The sequence below is a fragment of the Martes martes genome (genome assembly GCF_963455335.1).
Source record: "Martes martes genome assembly, chromosome: 3".
NCBI classification, from domain to species: domain Eukaryota; kingdom Metazoa; phylum Chordata; class Mammalia; order Carnivora; family Mustelidae; genus Martes; species Martes martes.
Window position 1 is genome coordinate 122,912,606 of NC_137890.1, and position 18,264 is coordinate 122,930,869.

Here is an 18,264-nt window from a genome sequence, read left to right on the forward strand (position 1 = left end):
TGTTCAGTGTTTTGTGCATTTTAGAATACTGTTCCATACATGGAATTACAATTAACTTTATCTTTAAAGTATATGAAGAACCTGAGGAAATTGCTCCGGAAGAGGAAGAGCCAGTTCCTGTTGTGGAAGAGGAGCCAGAAGCCCCACCCCCAGCAGGTACAAGGCAGGGTCCTGAACTGTATAGGAAAATACATGGTTTGATTTTTGTATCTATTACATATCTTCTTTAAGGTAAAATGTGGGTCTTCTCTCTTCTTTCTTGAAATTCGACTTCATTGGCAAGAACAGAAGTCATTTGCACACACAAAGCTATGGGATTTTACAGTGTGCCTACTGAAGGATGGGTGTGATCTTTATTCATTCATTAGTGTTAGGCTTTTCATTATAATCATTTGAAATTCCTATCTTTAAAGTACCTGAAGAACCCAAGAAGATTGTTCCAGAGAAGAAAGTTCCTGTTATCAAGAAACCAGAAGCTCCACCTCCTAAAGGTACTCATAGTAAAATACATCAGTATTTGCTTCATTTTTGTGTGCTGTCTAAAATGCGACAGTCCTTACTATTTTGTGTTGTATTATGTGCGTAACTGTTATCTAAATGTTGTCAAATTAATGTGTACATATTGCATCTTGCAAATTTATATTATTAAATGCTACTAATATCTTTAAAGTACCTGAGATGGCAAAGAAAGTTGTCCCAGTGAAGAAAGTCCCAACTGTCAAGAAGCCAGAAATGCCAGAAACTCAAGGTATTCCCGTCACCATTGATATCATTAGTATCATTGCTTTTTTAAAGTAACCTGTTATCTGTCCTTGTTGTTGTGTAACTAGGGACAAAATGTCCTTATTTAGTTCCAATAATTTTAATACTGCTCCTTTAACTACGGATTCTTAATTCTTAACATTTAAAATCTTTCTAAACACTCTTTTTAAAATACAACTAATATCTTCCAAGTGCCTGAGGTGCCCAAGAAACTTGTTCCAGTAAAGAAGGAAACTGTGCCAATTACCAGAAAACGAGAAGTCCGGCCAGAAAAAGGTACCTACCGTGAAGGAAAAATACAGATTTCTTTGAATGCTCTCTGAGCATTTTAATAATGGTTCTTATGCAAAACCACATCTCACAGATAAAAAGGGGAAATAATGAGAGCAAAGAGAAAAAACAAGACAGATAAGCAGGAGGAAACAAATAAATGAGATTCAGTTGTGCTATGACATGGTTCCATGTGGTAGCAGAGGACCTCCTCCGATTCGAGGGGTAAACAGCTCAATTCAGCATATTTTGGTGACTGTCCTACCATTAACAAAAGAGCATGCCAGAAAAAACAAGATTTGGTCCTGTTTTCAAGCAACTTAAAGCCGGTGAGAAGAAAGCACAGCACAGCTCTAATAGAGACAGGAAGTGGTCACACCTACAGGAGTATAAGGGCTACAGAAACACAGGCAAGGGAAGATAAATTTCAGGCAGAGGCATCAGGGAAAGCTGTATGAAAGAAATAAAAATTTAAGTTTTGATGGATTTTTATACTATATAGCAATTGAGAAAATGGTTTTCTAGGCAAAGGAAAAATTTTTATCAAAGGCACAGAGGTAGAAGAATCTAGGACGTTCAAGGACCTTCAAATAAATTTGTGCAACTTGAGTATGGATTGGTCTTGGGATATCTTGAAAGATAGTCTGGATATAAAGCAGCTGAGGTTCATATTTTGGACTTTTTCAAATGCGCATATCGGGCATGTCTTTTATTCTGTACGTAACAGGAAGCTGCAAAGGCTTTGAAGCAGGTATACAAATGAGTGGAGGTTGGGCTTCAGAAAGATGACTGGCAATAGTTCTAGCTACCGGAAGACAGTGATAATAGTGAAGAGTCACTGCAGTCATTTAGGGTGATTAAGAGCCGGACAAGATCAGTGGTGGTAGAAATGGGAAAAGAGTGAGAGAGATGGGAGATCGAATTGCTGTTTATTAGGGAAACAATTAAGTAGAGGAGCCCAAGATGATCGTAAGGGTTGTAGCTAGCTATCCATGGGAATGGTTCATTGGGTCCCTAATTAATATTAGAAAAAAGATAGTGAATACATATTTTTCACTTTTCAAATATAGAAGCTGGGAATATGCATCTGGAGCTTAGGAAAGAGAACAGAGCTAGAGATGGAGATCTAGGAGTCACCCAAAGAAAAATAAAGAGTGCAGCAGTGATGGTTCACAGAGTATAGAGCCAATTTTTTAAAGCTTCAAAGTTAGACCAGTGGAGAACACTGACATTTAAGGGTACACAGAGGAAGAGAAGCAAATGAAGAAGGCTGAGAAGACTCGTTAATAAAATTGGAATGTCCAAAAGGGTGCCATGCCTCCAAAGCCATATTCCCCACTAAGTCTTGTAAGATAAAGTTCTTTCCACTCTATTCTTTGCCTGCTGTTTGCAGAATCTTGCACATCTTCTAAATTCTTAATAAACCAAATCAATATCTTTAAAGTGCCTCAAGTACCGAAGGAAATCATCCCAGAAAAGGAAGAGTCCATTCCTATTCCTGAGGAGCCAGAAGCTCCGCCTGTCCAAGGTACACAGCTGCTCTATAAATCTTGGAAAGATGACAAGTGTCTTCAACATCTTGCTTTGATTGTAGATGAGTCTTGCATACTTATCTGTTGTCTGTCTTTATGTAGTTAAGTTGTTGGTATTTTGGGGTCATCTGAAGAATATGTTATAGAGTATAACTAAGTTGATATTTTACAACTTAGCAGTTGAAAGATTCTACTGTGAATACAGTCTAAAATATAATACTGTGTTTTTTAAGTTGAAGAGTCTCCTGAGGACATAATATATGAAGAAAAAGCATCTATAACCATTGGTAGAAAAGTGACTCCCCCTGTTGAAGGTATATATATATATGTATAAACATAAATTTTTTTAGTCTCTTAAAGACTCCAGCCAGAAATTTAAAAAAAAAAAAAAAGTATTCATAGGGTGGCATTCTTTCTTGAAATTATATACAGAAGCATTCCAGCATGTGCTTGTTTTATTTTTCAAATAGTTATACTTCTTTTGAAGTAGAATATTTAACTTTTCTTGATAGTAACTAATAATTCCCAAAGATACAGCTTACAAGGCAAAACTGGAAAAATTGCATTGGATTCTCAAACAATAACCCCACATCAAATTTTACAAGTCATCTCATTTGCCATCCACATACATCAAATAAAGTAGTTAATCGAATGTTTAAGTGTAATAGAAATCTTTCCTCTTTTTCTGTATAAATGAATATGCGTGAATTGTATATTTTTGTTTTTGTGACTAAAATCTTTACATCTCTGTGAAATTTGTATGAGTCTTTGTAAAGAACTTCACAATCTCCTATCCTCTGTCAACATTCTTTAAAGAACGTGAAATCCAAAAGTATATTGAGCCTGAAGAACCTGAACCCGAGCCACAGCCAGAAGAAATACCAATTCAAGGTACTCAGTTAATTGGACTTCACTCTTCACCATCATAGTCTTTATCTTCACATACATGTATGTTTTATGTTGTTCTGCGTGTCTCTCTCCATCTGTATGTAAGACACTGTTTTAAACATGCATTGCATTCTTATTCATCCATGTTATTTGTACAATTGATCCCATGTCAGTGTGGCTTATGGATACTTCCTTTGTTTTTATCGGTGCCTTTGCCGTATTTCTTTTCATCTGTGTACAGTGTTTAAATGTTTGTGTTTGATGTTGGATACTGTTTTATGTTTGATGTTGGATGCTACTACGAATGTAAAAAGTAAACTTTTTACTTGATATGTACATGTTTAAATTCCTACTGGATGTATTCTATATCCACACACCAATTAACATACACATATACTAACCCTCCTGAAATACTCTTTTAAGAACCTGAACCTGAGCCTGAAAAGAAGGTTATTGAGAAACCAAAACTCAAACCAAAGCCTGCTCCACCTCCTCCTGCTCCACCAAAGGAAGATGTGAAGGAGAAAATGTTCCAGCTTAAAGGTATAAAATGCCACTCCCAAGTTTTACTAATCTGCTTCAGACTTCTATTCAGCCAACCAAAACGGTGCTTGTGAGACATGTATTATTTCTAAAAGTGTGTGATTTCAAACATGATGGAGCTGTGGGACTTGCATAGAGACTCGTGTTTTCCGCTGCCTTCGCGTGCTTTGTCAGGAATGCCTGACGGAATGCGCAGCCTGGCTCATTGCTACCTTCATCCGGGACATCTGGATGCAGGAGCTGTCCAGCTAACATTCTTATGGAGAAAGGGTTTTCTGATTTCAGAGTGTGATTGCTATGCCTATCTTTGGGATCTTTCACATTTGGAATGTATGAGAAAACGTTGCATGAAACTTTTAATGTTGCAGTAACAAATTTATACAAAAGCCAAAACTTTGTTCCTAAAGAATTTCATGTTTTTAAATACACTATAAGAAATATATTTATGACATTGATAGCTGATATGTGCTCATATACCATCAAACGAAAGCATATGAATGACCCATCACTGTGACCCCACTTTTTTTTTTTCCTTTTGCAACTTAACCAAAGCCCAAACTATGTCTTGTGGAGCGGCCAGAAAGAGTGGTGATGAATACATTTGGTATCCAGCATCTCTTCTCATTGTTAAATTTCCCTTCATCCTTTTTTGTATTTAGATATTTCTTGGAATTAATGCAGTATTACTTAATTCTTAAAATGACATCTTTAGGGGCGCCTGGGTGGCTCAGTGGGTTAAAGTCTCTGCCTTCGGCTCAGGTCATGATCACAGTGTCCTGGGATAGAGCCCCACATCTCTACTCAGCCTGCTTCCCCCTCTCTCTCTGCCTGCCTCTCTGCCTACTTGTGATCTCTATCTGATAAATTAAAAAAAAAAAAAAAAAACTTAAAAAAATGGCATCTTTAAAAGTTGAAGTAAACTGGTAAAAGCATATTACTCTTTTTATGGTAATACAATGTTGTCTTATCGTTAGTGTTGTGATATTTCTCAATCTAAAATAATCTAGGTATAATCTTAGTTGAGCACTTTTCCCATGCTCACCTATACACGTACAAAGCCAGAATCTTCCAGAGTAAAACTGCTTCTCATGATTCTTGCCCCTCTTTATCCCTCCTGGCCAGTAGGGGTAACTTCTGGCATTTTCAGTCAGCCATAGAAAATGGGCACGTCTTACAAGGGTACCTGTTGATTCATACTCCATGAAAACACACGCTTAATATACTTCCCTTAATATAAATTTATACTTAAAGGAAACTTTCTTCTTCTAGCAAAGAACAAAAATTGTCTTCTTTCTCCACCAGGCTTAAACTTACTACTCACCATCAGAGTAGAAGGGCAATGTTTTCATGGTTTGAACGCTTCTTGTGTGTTCTTTGGTGGCTGCTCTTGGCTGTTATCAATGCTGTTTGGCTGTAAGCAAAGCTTGGTTTTGACTGTTGGAGCAGATATTTAATAATTTGCTTCAGATTAGTATAAATATACAAATAATAAAATTAAGATTATATTCTTTAAAGCTGTTCCAAAGAAGAAAGTTCCTGAAAAACCTGAAGTTCCCGAAAAAGTGGAGCTTAAGCCTCTGAAAGGTATTTCACAATCTGGAAAATGCATTTCTATGCAGCATCCCTCCATCAGGCTCCTTCCTCTTCCTGTCTTCTAGAATGTTCTTTCTTTTTTTAAAATCAGAGTAGTTTCATTTATTTCTTATATTTTTATTGTTTTTATGGCCCTGGCTCATAAGTGTTGCTTCCTTTGTCTCCCATCAAATTTCATACATTCATGGATATTGTTTATCTGTTTCATCTACATATGTCTTCTTGTATTTTCCTCGACTTAAAAATATTAAATGTTACTGGTTAGCTGAAATTAGCTTCAGGATACACCTTAGGTTAAAATGCAGAGAGCTAATAGAAGAAAGCTTTGGAATTTCACCTGAACAACAGTATTTTAGCCAGCATTAGGGTGCTAAAAATAACTCATGTCCTCCTTCTCTATTATTGAGATGATTTGTAGGGACTTCCTCAGGGCTTTCCTGTCATTCGCTCGTCACTGACTCCAAGACGTTCTTTTAGACATACAGATCTCACTGGGAACTTTAGGGAGCATTCAGGATTGCTGCAGGTCATTTTTCAAAATTCATTTCTCTTGACACAGTATTTTCAATGAGCAAACTTAGACCCTAAAAGAAAATAAATGGATCTTAAATTTTAGACATTTTTCTGTTAAAAATAAAGTTATTAATTTTTCTAGTGAGTATAATGGGTAGCAGCATTCTAGTTAAGTAATTAACACATCCAGACCCATAAATTGAATGTTCTTCATTCACTCTGGAATTTTAGAAAAATCATCCTTCTGAATATACATTTTCTGACTTATAAAATGGAGATCACAAAATAATATTACTATGGCTGTTAACTAGTAATGAAGGAAAAGCCACTTAAATATGAAAATGACATGTAATGACATATAGTAATTTTAAAAATAATAGCTGCAATGGTGTGTTCTGTACCAGAGTCTCAAATGTCAGTAAGACCTTAAAAATAAAATGATAATACAGAAAAACAAATGCAAAGAGTTCAAGCCCCATGTTAGGCTCCACAGCCTACTCAAAAACAAAACAAAAAACAAAACAAAAAACCTACTTAATGAATTGCAAATATCCTGCTTAAAACACCAAATGGGAAGTTTTTAAGAAATATCTAAAAGTTCAGATTTCACATGAGTAAACAAATAGGACATTAAGTTGTACAAATCAATAATGTTTTAAACTGACTTTCATTGACTACATCACTAGAGAGGTAAGGTGGGTCAGCCATCACCAAGCATTTCTCTTTCTTCCACTCAAATCCATGAGGGTTGTAGGAGAAGGAGGAGGCTGCTCCATATAATATCATCCATCACACCTAACAGTCACCAAAGATGCAAGAGAGGATGAACTTAGAATTCCTTGGGTCCCTTTTAGTCTAAAGTCAAGAACATTTTCTTATTTAAAAACGAGTTCCAACACCAGCTCTTAAATTCTATAGCTCTATAATTTTAAATTAGTATTATTTCAAAAAGGAGATCTTAAGAAACGATATTTCCCTTCAGTTAAGGAAGTGAGAGTGGTCCTTTCCCAACATCAAGGTCATCAGCCACATCCCTTGGGTTCTTCTCTCACCAGTGGAGAAGATTGGATAACGACATGACACTTACCAGTATCATTTTAATGTAATAGACAGTTGGAGAGATACCAATGTAGATTTGAACAATCTACAATTATAGATTAGGGCAAGGATACTGTCAAGAACCCTGTATTTGATCAAAGATTCATAAAGTCAATATAGAATAATGTCTACCCTCATTTAAGGTGACTGTATTTGTTTGCAGTAAATGCAACAGAATTTGTCACAAGGCTAGATAAATGTTTGCAGAGGAAATAATTTGAAGTATATTATTTGCTTTTAAATTCTGTGATATTATTTTGCAACAAAAATCATGCACTATAGTTAACTAGTTTTGAAAGAGACCTTTTTCTTGTTGAAATTTACTTTTATATGAATTTACTTCAAAATTTGAAATCATATTCTTTTAAGTGCCTGGAGGTGAAAAGAAAGTTCGCAAATTACTTCCTGAACCTAAACCTCAACCAAAGGAAGAAGTTGTTCTCAAAAGCGGTATAGTATTTTTCAACTGTTTTGTTAGCTTTAAATTTACAAAAAATAGGCCTGAAAGCTTACAAAAATATTTCTGTCTCTTGGTTTTCTTTTAATCAGATTACCTATTTATCAAAATTCATTTATAGTTGCACTGAAAATTGGGAAGGCTATCATTTCCATAGCTTTTTTAAAAAGAAGACAGAAATTTTGTGAGCATTCACAGTTTTGAAGTTTACATGCGTAGATATAACTAAGTTGATCATACGCTAAGCTAATAATAATGACCCCAGCTGTCATGTTCATAGTCAAATTATGCAGTAAAATACACTAAACCTATTAAATATTCTAAATCAGACCAAACTTTGTAAGTCTAAATTCAGTATTCAGTTTTAAAGTGTGATACAGAATCATCAGAACTAACAAATAATATTTAAAAAAACTAAACATGTCTTCCTACTAATAAAATCGTAAAGAATTGGAAGCAAAATATTCAGATGAGGAATCAAGTTCTGACATTTTCTTCACACAGAATTATGGGTATCTAGACTACATTTCTTTGGATATCTCCACTTAAGTAAACTTTTTTTTTTTCCACTTAAGTAAACTTTATACTTATTTAAATACTCCTCATTATATTACCAGTGTTGAATTATTAATTCAGTTTGTTGCTATTCAAATTATTCATTTGGTGTTTTGGTCATTTTTGCAACAGCATTGTCTCTGAACAACAGATTGTCTATGTACATGGATGGAAAATGACTCCCAGTGCTATTTTAATAATTTGACAACCTTTGATTAAAAAAAAACAACAAGAACAAAAAACAAGCACTTCTAGCATAAGGGCTAATTGGCCAGTGTACCAGGTCGCATGCTTTCATTTTCCTTCCTTTGTGTATTATTTGCATTTGTCGGGTGTGTTCAACATCTTCATTAGTTTGTTTGTCTTGGTTTACATATAAACCTTTTTGTCTTTTAAGTTCTAAGAAAAAGGCCTGAAGAAGAAGAACCTAAAGTAGAACCTAAAAAACTAGAAAAAATTAAAAAACCAGGTAGGAATCTCCGTAAACAATTATCTTCTAACAAAATGGACATTTAACAAAAGGTTTATCTTGTAAACATCATCGGAGTTAAATATACACATAGCTTCATATTTCGTCTGTGAAACAGTCTGTGCTTTCCATCGTCTGCTTTCTGTTTAAATATCTTTATAGTAATTTTCAAATCCATTTATGTATTTTCCCACACTTCATTGCTGTTACTACTTTGCCCCTTGTTCTTCTGGTAGCAGTGACTATGAAATAATCAGGTCAGCTGCAAAATAGCTTCATAGGAGGATATTGGCAAATGTGGCACAGAATTTGGGGTCTTTTAATGGGGTTGTTATCATTAGCCTCTTCTCAAAGGGTGTATTTATTGGGAACTGTTATGGAAGTGATTTAGGAAGGGAGAGCTCACGGAGTTGGGATGCAAGTGGGTGGAGTAAAATAAATTGAGGCACAGTCAAGGGGAGAAAATAGAAATGAACTGATACAATATAAGGTTTTGTTAAAAGCCATTCAGAGAGCTTTCGAAAAATAGTTTGATTTGATTATTTCAGGTCAGTTGATTTCTAAGTATTCAAATAACACTAGAAAATAATCTCATTCTCTTAAAGTACCAGAGCCACCTCCAAAAGCTGTTCCAGAGGCTGAAGTACCTCCAGCTACTGTTACAAAAAGGGAAAGGACGGTTCCTGAACCAGTTAAAGGTACAAACTTAATGGCACTTTCTTAGTTGTCTCTAAAAATACAAATATGCATCATTTAAAAAACCATCACACTGGCATTAAGATTTGAACACAGGCCCTTAATCTACTCATCGCATACGCTTTCATTTTCTTTATCATTTCACTCTTAGGTACACTTGGCTAATGACCACCCACTTGTTAAATTTAAAATAAGTTTTAAGCACTAGGGGGAAAATGGATAATGAGATGCGTAACAACACTAGAACCAATAAAATGCATTATTATATTTTCCAAGTATCTTGTTTCAGATGCAAAATAAATTTAGGTCAGATACTTGATACACTGACCATAGATGTTTAAATTCCACTATCTCCCAAGATGTATTAGGTCTGCCTAATTTTGGTTTAATTTTGTGAAAAACTTCAGAAGTCTTCAAAAAAAAAAAAAAAAAAAACCCTTCAAATAACCTGCTTACAACTGTGAATTATTTTAGTGCCTGAAATTAAGCCAGCAATACCTCTCCCTGGACCTGAACCAAAACCAAAGCCTGAACCGGGTAAGCAAGCCCACCTCCAATGTCAACAGCATATTCCTTCATGCTTCTTACAAATAATGGGTCAAATAACAAAATGCAGCCAAGCAAATGCAAGGATCTAATTGGCTTTCACGAAATAATTCATGAAGGGGGCACACCCTGTCTGGCGAATAGAGAGGCACTCCAAGGAGTTAATACAGAATGGCGGGTTTTTATAGACAGAGGATGAGGACAGGAAAGTCATGAGCAAAAAAGACAAGGATTGTTGCAGAGGAGGTTGTCTGCTGCAGGCAAAAGGGGGGGGGGGTTGTTTTTTGCTTGTTTGTTTGTTTTATCATGTAGATGATCTCATTCTTTCTTTGGGGAGATAGAGAGGACCCAATACACTCGCTGGCACTGATGGAAAGAGGAATTTGCTGGCTGACCAGTTAAGGCCACATATCTGTGGGGAGGTTGAAACTGCAATTAGACTGGGTATTAAGTCCCATTTTGGGAACTTGGTCTAAGTAACACCCCTTTGAGCCTGTTTGTTTTTAACAAATATGTAGTTATTTAAAAAAACAAGGAAGTAAAAGTCAGCATGCATCAGATGATTTATAGTGTCCCAATGTATTTTTAGAGTATATTATTTTTTATTCCATATAATTAAATATATTGGGATATGTTGAATATATTATTACATTATACTGTATATAGATCATGCTATAGTTAGAATATACTATTCTCTGAAAAACTAGTGATTTGAAAATTTCAAAGTTACATCAGAAAAGGCAAATAGGCCACCAAATGAGATTTTAGGAAGAGATGAATGGACACATTAATGCAATGGACATCTTTCTACAGAAGTAAAAGTCATCAAACCACCTCCCGTGGAGCCAGCACCCACCCCCATCGCTGCCCCAGTGACAGTGCCCGTGGTCGGAAAGAAAGCAGGTAGTTATTCTGCAGTTTTCTTTTTGTTTGTTTTTTTGGTGGCTTAATAAAAGTTTTCATCCTTCATTAAAATGCAGACTCTTTTTTGTTGAAATAGGCATCATCAGCTCGGAGGGAAGGGTAATAAATTCTGGATTAAATTTTGTTCCTCTGATGTCCTTCCCCAACCTGATCTCTCACCCATGGGTACATAACTGTGTTTTGACTGTAATATGCATTCCTTCAAAGCATCATTGCTTTATATGCTTTTGAAATTAAGTAATGAATGTGTTCAAAGCTGATGAAAACTCAGAAGACAGACCCTCTAAGGACATGCATACAGGCAGCCCACGGATATTCCGATTTCCCATGTGCCATGTAGGAATCATTTGTCATATTTTTTTTAAAAAAGACTGCATATTAACAAAATGAAAAAGTTCTGGAAATCGGTAGTGTTGATGATTGCAAGCTGTGAGTGTACTTAATGCCACTGAATTGTATACTTTAGGATGGTCAAAATGATAAATTTTATGTTAGGTTTATTTTACTACAATAAAAAAGGGAAAGACTAAAAATAGGAGAAGAATAAAGGCATTTGCTGAAAGTAATTTTTTAATCCTAAATATGTTGGTGATTTAGCTTGGTCACATCATTGACCAGAATGAGACTGAACAAAATATGCCTTCTTGGAAATAGCAAAATATTCTCCATGGAAGCCACACAAGTAAAGCCAATTTCTCTTCATGCATTGATATTTATAATAAAGAATATGATTCACCCCTCCTGGTTTACTACCAAGCATAAAATATGTCTAAAAATTAAATGCTGAGTTTTCTTTTTATTTCAGAAGCCAAAGCACCTAAAGAGGAGGCTGCCAAGCCGAAAGGTCCCATCAAAGGTAAGAGTCATTTCCCTGCTCCTAAATTATAACCATTCACTCTGGACAACTTCACATTCAAGGGGGAAAAAGTTTCAAAATTTATAACAATCTTTATTATTCCTAGTTGATTCTGATAAAACTAATATGTCTTCTGGTAGTTCAAGTAATATACCTCTAATATTATCCAAGTGGGTATTATGTATAACCAACTATATTTTAGCATAATGAACCCTATAAATTCTTAGCTTAGTCCTCATATACATGGTATTTATATAGGACAGATAAAGTAATTAGACCTTAATTGGGACATTTTATATTCTGGTTTAAAACTTGAGAAAATGAAGAACATTCCTTATTCACGGATTCCTTGTGCTTTCTCATTTTCCTGTCTGAAGAAGGCAGTATAAATTCAACTGGCCTTTCAACTGCCTCGTCTTTAATTTTCTGTTCTTGTCTTCCAGTTGCTCTATCACTGGTTTGATCCAGCAGGCAGCCAAGTGTGCGCTTCTGACCCTTAGGAAAATGTTAAATCAACATTTAACTTTCTTTTGAATTAGGTGTCGCCAAAAAGACTCCTTCGCCAATAGAAGCTGAAAGGAAAAAGCTAAGACCAGGAAGTGGTGGAGAGAAGCCTCCTGATGAAGCCCCATTCACTTACCAGCTAAAAGCTGTGCCCCTCAAGTTTGTGAAGGAAATCAAAGACATTGTCTTGACTGAAGCAGAGTCAGTGGGGTCTTCTGCCATCTTTGAATGTTTAGTCTCCCCCTCCACTGCAATTACAAGCTGGATGAAAGATGGTAGCAACATCCGTGAAAGCCCAAAGCATAGATTCATCGCAGATGGGAAAGACAGAAAGCTGCATATCATGGATGTCCAGCTTTCTGATGCTGGCGAATACACCTGTGTTTTACGTTTGGGAAACAAGGAGAAGACCTCCACGGCTAAACTTGTTGTAGAAGGTAATTTCCAGCCTGCCGAATACAATCCCTATTAAACTTTAACACAACATACCTCATTAGCAATTGTTTGTAACTTGAGCCAAAACCTCTCATTTCCAAGTTTTTTTTTAAATCACTGAAGAGATAGTATGTAGATTGAAGTGTTTGCAGATCTTTAATACTGAAATTCTCCACAGAACTTCCTGTGCGTTTCGTAAAAACACTTGAAGAGGAAGTCACAGTGGTCAAAGGACAACCACTGTACTTGAGCTGTGAGTTAAACAAAGAGCGCGATGTGGTCTGGAGGAAGGATGGGAAGATTGTGGTGGAGAAACCTGGAAAAATTGTGCCCGGCGTCATCGGCCTGTTGAAAGCCCTGACCATCAATGATGCAGATGACTTCGATGCTGGAACCTACACAGTTACTGTGGAAAATGCCAACAACCTGGAATGTTCATCCTGTGTCAAAGTAGTAGGTTAGTACTTGTCTGGGAAATTATGTTCTGCTTATTATACTTACTAGTACTTCTTATAATATTGACAAAATGGAAGAGAGAATTTTATTTCCCAGACTTGGACCTTATCTAAGATGGAGGAATATCAACCATCATAGCAAGTTAATTATATCCAGTTTTGAGAATTTTTTTTTCAAGTTCTGAAATTTACTAAGGAAGTTATTTCTGTTACTTGTTCAGGTCATGACTATTTTTTCTGACCTCATTTTCATGCAGAAGTCATCAGAGACTGGCTGGTAAAACCTATACGAGATCAGCACGTGAAACCAAAGGGGACGGCTGTTTTCTCCTGTGTGATAGCAAAGGAAACTCCAAACGTTAAGTGGTTCAAAGGATATGATGAAATCCCACTGGAACCAAATGATAAGACTGAGATAGTAAGAGACGGAAAACAGTTATTCCTCAAAGTGAAGAATGCTACACCAGAAGATATCGATGAATACGCGGTGGAGATTGAAGGGAAAAGATACCCGGCAAAGCTGACACTCGGAGGTAAAAAAAAGTCTTTCCTTATATTCTAAAAGATAATTTTGTGTGTGAATAAGGCAAAATAACATACAAAAAAAAAAAAAAGAGGAAAGAAAGCAAAGTATTGTTAGATTATTTAAAGCATTGTGATTTTTTTTATCCCTGACCAATACAGAGCGTGAAGTTGAATTGCTTAAACCCATAGAGGATGTTACCATTTATGAGAAAGAAAGTGCAAGCTTTGATGCAGAAATCTCAGAGGCAGACGTTCCTGGAGAGTGGAAACTGAAGGGAGAGCTTCTCCGTCCCTCACCTGTGAGTCATTTCCCATTTAAGTCGTCGGTCACACAAAATACCACATTAGTCTGTCTTCAGTTTGACGTTCCAATATGGTTCAATGACAATGGAGTTCTTTCAGGATTCTAGTCTCAAAGAGGGGAAGAATTTTGATGCACTCTTTGTGGACAGCTCTGGCAATGTTTAAATATTTTATGACTAGACATTTTTACTCACTTTTATTAGTCGTAATTTTTAGGACATCTGTAGACATGGGCACATGGATAAATGGGAAACATTTCTCCTCACCGGAACTTACCTCATTCAAACGCTAACCAAGACCATTATTTTTCAGACCTGTGAAATCAAAGCAGAAGGTGGAAAACGCTTCCTAACTTTGCACAAAGTCAAACTGGACCAAGCTGGGGAAGTCCTTTACCAGGCACTTAATGCATTTACCACTGCCATTCTGACAGTAAAAGGTATGTATGGGATTATAGAATACGTGGGGAGGACTCGACTTCATTTCACAGCCCCGTGCATTTTGGAAACCTCATTCTTAACGTTTGATTTTCAGAAATCGAACTTGACTTTGCTGTGCCCCTGAAGGACGTCACCGTTCCAGAAAGGCGACAAGCTCGATTTGAATGTGTCCTCACTCGAGAGGCAAATGTGATATGGTCTAAAGGACCTGACATAATCAAGGCATCTGACAAGTTTGATATCATTGCTGATGGAAAGAAACACATTCTTGTTATCAATGATTCTCAGTTTGATGACGAAGGGGTCTATACTGCCGAGGTGGAAGGCAAGAAGAGCTCAGCACGATTATTTGTTACAGGTAAGAGCTGATGACATCTGGCCATAGTATCCCCCACGTAAGCACACAAACACATGACTATAAAGACAGAATGCTGTGTGCCATTCCCAGCCTGTCAACCAATGCTGTGGCTGGACCAGCCCTTGTGGTTCTTACAATGATTGTGAGATGCCCTCATAGTAACCATTAGGAAACAGTGGAAGAGACAGGTTTATTACGTCCAGGACCTGGAAATTACACAGCACACCTGGGGCCACAGAGTCGGGGTTTTTTGGTTTTGGGTTTAGGTTTTTGTTCTGTTTTGTTTTTTGTTTTTGGAGGAGGGGGTGAGGGATAGAGAGCAGGCTTGGGTTCTGCTTTTATTGAGTTTGAGGGTAGAGGTCTATGATTTTATGGGCTCACTCTTTGTTGGTGAATTTAAAACATAAGAGCAGGAAGTTAAATTGAGGGAAGGAAAAACAAAACAAAACAAGCTGTCCAAGTGGTCAGTCTTCAAAATCAGCCAAGGTCTCAGAAACAGAGAAGCCTGTTGAGGGGCATGGTGGGGAGGGGCCCAGGCTGGCTGCTGATCTAGCCTGTGGCTGGCAGTGTGCTCACTCAAGACGACCATCTCTGAGGTGGGCACTTAGCAGTCAAAGCTGAGGTTGAGTACTTGAATTACAGAGAGAAAACCCAACTCTCAAGGTTTATGCCACAAGCACCAAGTTCTAATAGGGATAAGTGACAGTGGGCACCATAATTTTACTGTCACTTTGTCACCAAAGCCCTCCCCCTTTTTTTAATGGAGGATAGATCCATTTGAAAAGGCGAATAAATAAATGCTATGTGAAATGGATCCTTTTGACCTTGGCAGATTAGAGTGGACTATTTCTGAAGGTAAACTGTGTTTCTAAGCACATTCTCCACACTGAACACTGCAGGTATACGGCTGAAATTCATATCGCCTCTTGAAGACCAAACAGTGAAAGAAGGCGAAACAGCAACTTTCGTTTGTGAGCTTTCTCATGAAAAAATGCATGTAGTCTGGTTCAAAAATGATGCCAAACTCCACACGAGCAGAACCGTACTCATCTCCTCTGAGGGCAAGACTCACAAACTGGAAATGAGAGAAGTGACCCTGGATGATATATCCCAGATAAAGGCTCAAGTTAAGGACCTGAGCTCCACCGCAAACCTGAAGGTCTTAGGTAAACATGACCAGCGAGGACTGGGTAGCCAGTTTGGGGATAGCGAGAGGGTGGTGTTGAATATTTTACCACTTGTGATTCCGGTAAACTTTAATCTTCACGTTCTCCTGATGATCTGCTGACTGGCTTTTCCAGAGGCCGATCCCTACTTCACTGTGAAATTACACGACAAAACTGGAGTCGAGAAGGATGAGATTATTCTGAAGTGTGAAGTAAGCAAAGACGTGCCAGTGAGATGGTTCAAAGATGGTGAAGAGATTGTACCATCAACGAAACACTCTATCAAGACAGATGGGCTGCGCCGCATCCTAAAAATCAAGAAGGCAGAGCTTAAAGATAAAGGCGAATACATGTGTGACTGCGGCACCGACCAGACAAAAGCAAATCTTAACATTGAGGGTGAGTTGCTGAGAAATTTTCATCTCACCCTCTCTACACACACAGTGTATGTGTTCAGTCATCCTAACGAAAGTCTGTGTACTTCCAGCTCGACTAATAAAAGTGGAAAAACCTCTGTACGGAGTAGAATTGTTTGTGGGTGAAACAGCTCGCTTTGAAATTGAACTTTCTGAACCGGATGTTCATGGCCAGTGGAAGTTAAAAGGAGAGCCTTTAACTGCTTCCCCTGTAAGTCAAGATCATCCGATCACACAGTCAGGAGCTTGCTTGGTTGTTTGGGGTTAAAAAAAAAAAAAAGATAGGCTTCGGGTCTAAAATGTCTTGATGATTGGTAAGGATCACCAGTTATGACAGTGACGTTCTTCTTGCTCTGTCCTTCTACCTCTCACTCCGAATAGGACTGTGAGATCATTGAAGATGGGAAGAAGCATATTCTGGTCCTTTATAACTGCCAGCTGGATATGACAGGGGAGGTCTCCTTCCAGGCCGCCAACGCCAAATCTGCAGCCAATCTGAAAGTGAAAGGTATGCTCTGCCTGTCAGACACCCTTTTGTTATTTTCTCTGCAAGACTTTGAGGCCCTGAGCTGACCTGGGGTCGCCAACAGAAGCATAATCTGGCCTTACCCACCCCATCTTCTCTTGGCAGAACTGCCACTCATCTTCATCACGCCTCTCAGCGACGTTAAAGTCTTTGAGAAAGATGAGGCTAAGTTTGAGTGCGAAGTGTCCAGGGAGCCCAAAACGTTCCGTTGGCTGAAAGGAACCCAGGAAATCACAGGTGATGACAAAGTTGAGCTTATAAAGGATGGCACTAAACATTCCCTGGTGATCAAGGCAGCTGCTTTTGAAGATGAAGGAAAATACATGTTTGAAGCTGAAGATAAACATACAAGTGCCAAATTGATCATTGAAGGTAAATATTCTTTATGAAATAGACCACATTTTAATTTTTTTTTTTTTTGCTTTTATTTTTATAATTCCTCCTGAAGAGTGGGAATTAATGAGGTTTTCTTTTCTGGTTAGGAATTCGACTCAAATTCCTCACCCCACTCAAGGATGTAACAGCCAAGGAGAGGGAGAGTGCTGTGTTCACTGTGGACCTCTCCCACGACAACATCCGGGTTAAGTGGTTCAAGAACGACCAGCGCCTGCATACCAGCAGGTCGGTCTGGATGGACGATGAAGGAAAGACTCATTCCATCACATTCAGGGACCTCTCTATAGATGATACCTCTCAAATTAGAGTGGAAGCTATGGGGCTAAGTTCAGAAGCTAAACTCACTGTGCTCGGTAGGTGTTTTTTTGTTTTTTGCTTTTTTTCTATTTATTACATGAAACTCAGCAGAAATTTGTGGAGTATCTATTGTATAAGATAGTCTTCCAAGGGTTATAGTGCCTGGAAGCAGCCCCTGTCCTTGAGAAACTCTCACATGTGTTATCAGGCATCTTCATAAAATTTTTTTACCTAAAAATATGAGGACTTTCATGTCATGAAGACTCAAGCTCACAAAACAGCCAGTTCAGATCAGAAATAAAACTCTTAATTGTTGAGCTCTGTCATGTTTAAGAGGGGTTATAAATACTTCCTTTCTCCTCACTTTATCAAACTGATTTCAGGAAAGTGTTTTCAAACTTCTTTTAAGAGAAGAAACACAGAAGTTACATTCATCAATGTCATTATCTTTCTTGACCCCTTAATATCAACCAGATTACATACGAAGTCTAACATATATAGAAATTATTAATGGCAAACTATTGTTATAAGAAAAACTAATAATGTGAATCTGAAAGCTTAAAGGTGGACATAATTTGCTAAGGAATTAGAAATTTAGCTGAGTCATGAAAGAACACGTCAGTATATTTGAAGCTAAATTTCATAGTGTCTTTCAAACTACTGTCAATAACATACTTTAAAACGTAAGATAGATGGATTAGTTCTTGATAAATCACATGCCCTGGTTCCCTTTCTAACATA

General features: G+C 37.4%; 1 protein-coding gene across 1 annotated transcript in view; it reads left to right on the forward strand.

Moving 5' to 3' along the window:
- TTN (titin) overlaps nucleotides 1-18,264 on the forward strand; it is a 272,495-nt gene that overhangs the window by 148,521 nt on the left and 105,710 nt on the right. The window contains exons 186-212 of the mRNA XM_080798480.1: nucleotides 70-156; nucleotides 414-491; nucleotides 671-748; nucleotides 955-1,038; nucleotides 2,477-2,560; nucleotides 2,798-2,878; nucleotides 3,381-3,455; nucleotides 3,876-3,995; nucleotides 5,511-5,579; nucleotides 7,569-7,649; nucleotides 8,609-8,680; nucleotides 9,286-9,378; nucleotides 9,851-9,913; nucleotides 10,736-10,825; nucleotides 11,652-11,702; nucleotides 12,242-12,643; nucleotides 12,820-13,098; nucleotides 13,354-13,629; nucleotides 13,781-13,920; nucleotides 14,237-14,363; nucleotides 14,459-14,722; nucleotides 15,622-15,888; nucleotides 16,024-16,287; nucleotides 16,376-16,515; nucleotides 16,686-16,812; nucleotides 16,936-17,202; nucleotides 17,313-17,579. Of these exons, the coding sequence (XP_080654606.1) occupies nucleotides 70-156; nucleotides 414-491; nucleotides 671-748; nucleotides 955-1,038; nucleotides 2,477-2,560; nucleotides 2,798-2,878; nucleotides 3,381-3,455; nucleotides 3,876-3,995; nucleotides 5,511-5,579; nucleotides 7,569-7,649; nucleotides 8,609-8,680; nucleotides 9,286-9,378; nucleotides 9,851-9,913; nucleotides 10,736-10,825; nucleotides 11,652-11,702; nucleotides 12,242-12,643; nucleotides 12,820-13,098; nucleotides 13,354-13,629; nucleotides 13,781-13,920; nucleotides 14,237-14,363; nucleotides 14,459-14,722; nucleotides 15,622-15,888; nucleotides 16,024-16,287; nucleotides 16,376-16,515; nucleotides 16,686-16,812; nucleotides 16,936-17,202; nucleotides 17,313-17,579 (4,026 nt within the window). The remainder of the gene's footprint in view (nucleotides 1-69; nucleotides 157-413; nucleotides 492-670; nucleotides 749-954; nucleotides 1,039-2,476; nucleotides 2,561-2,797; nucleotides 2,879-3,380; nucleotides 3,456-3,875; nucleotides 3,996-5,510; nucleotides 5,580-7,568; nucleotides 7,650-8,608; nucleotides 8,681-9,285; nucleotides 9,379-9,850; nucleotides 9,914-10,735; nucleotides 10,826-11,651; nucleotides 11,703-12,241; nucleotides 12,644-12,819; nucleotides 13,099-13,353; nucleotides 13,630-13,780; nucleotides 13,921-14,236; nucleotides 14,364-14,458; nucleotides 14,723-15,621; nucleotides 15,889-16,023; nucleotides 16,288-16,375; nucleotides 16,516-16,685; nucleotides 16,813-16,935; nucleotides 17,203-17,312; nucleotides 17,580-18,264) is intronic.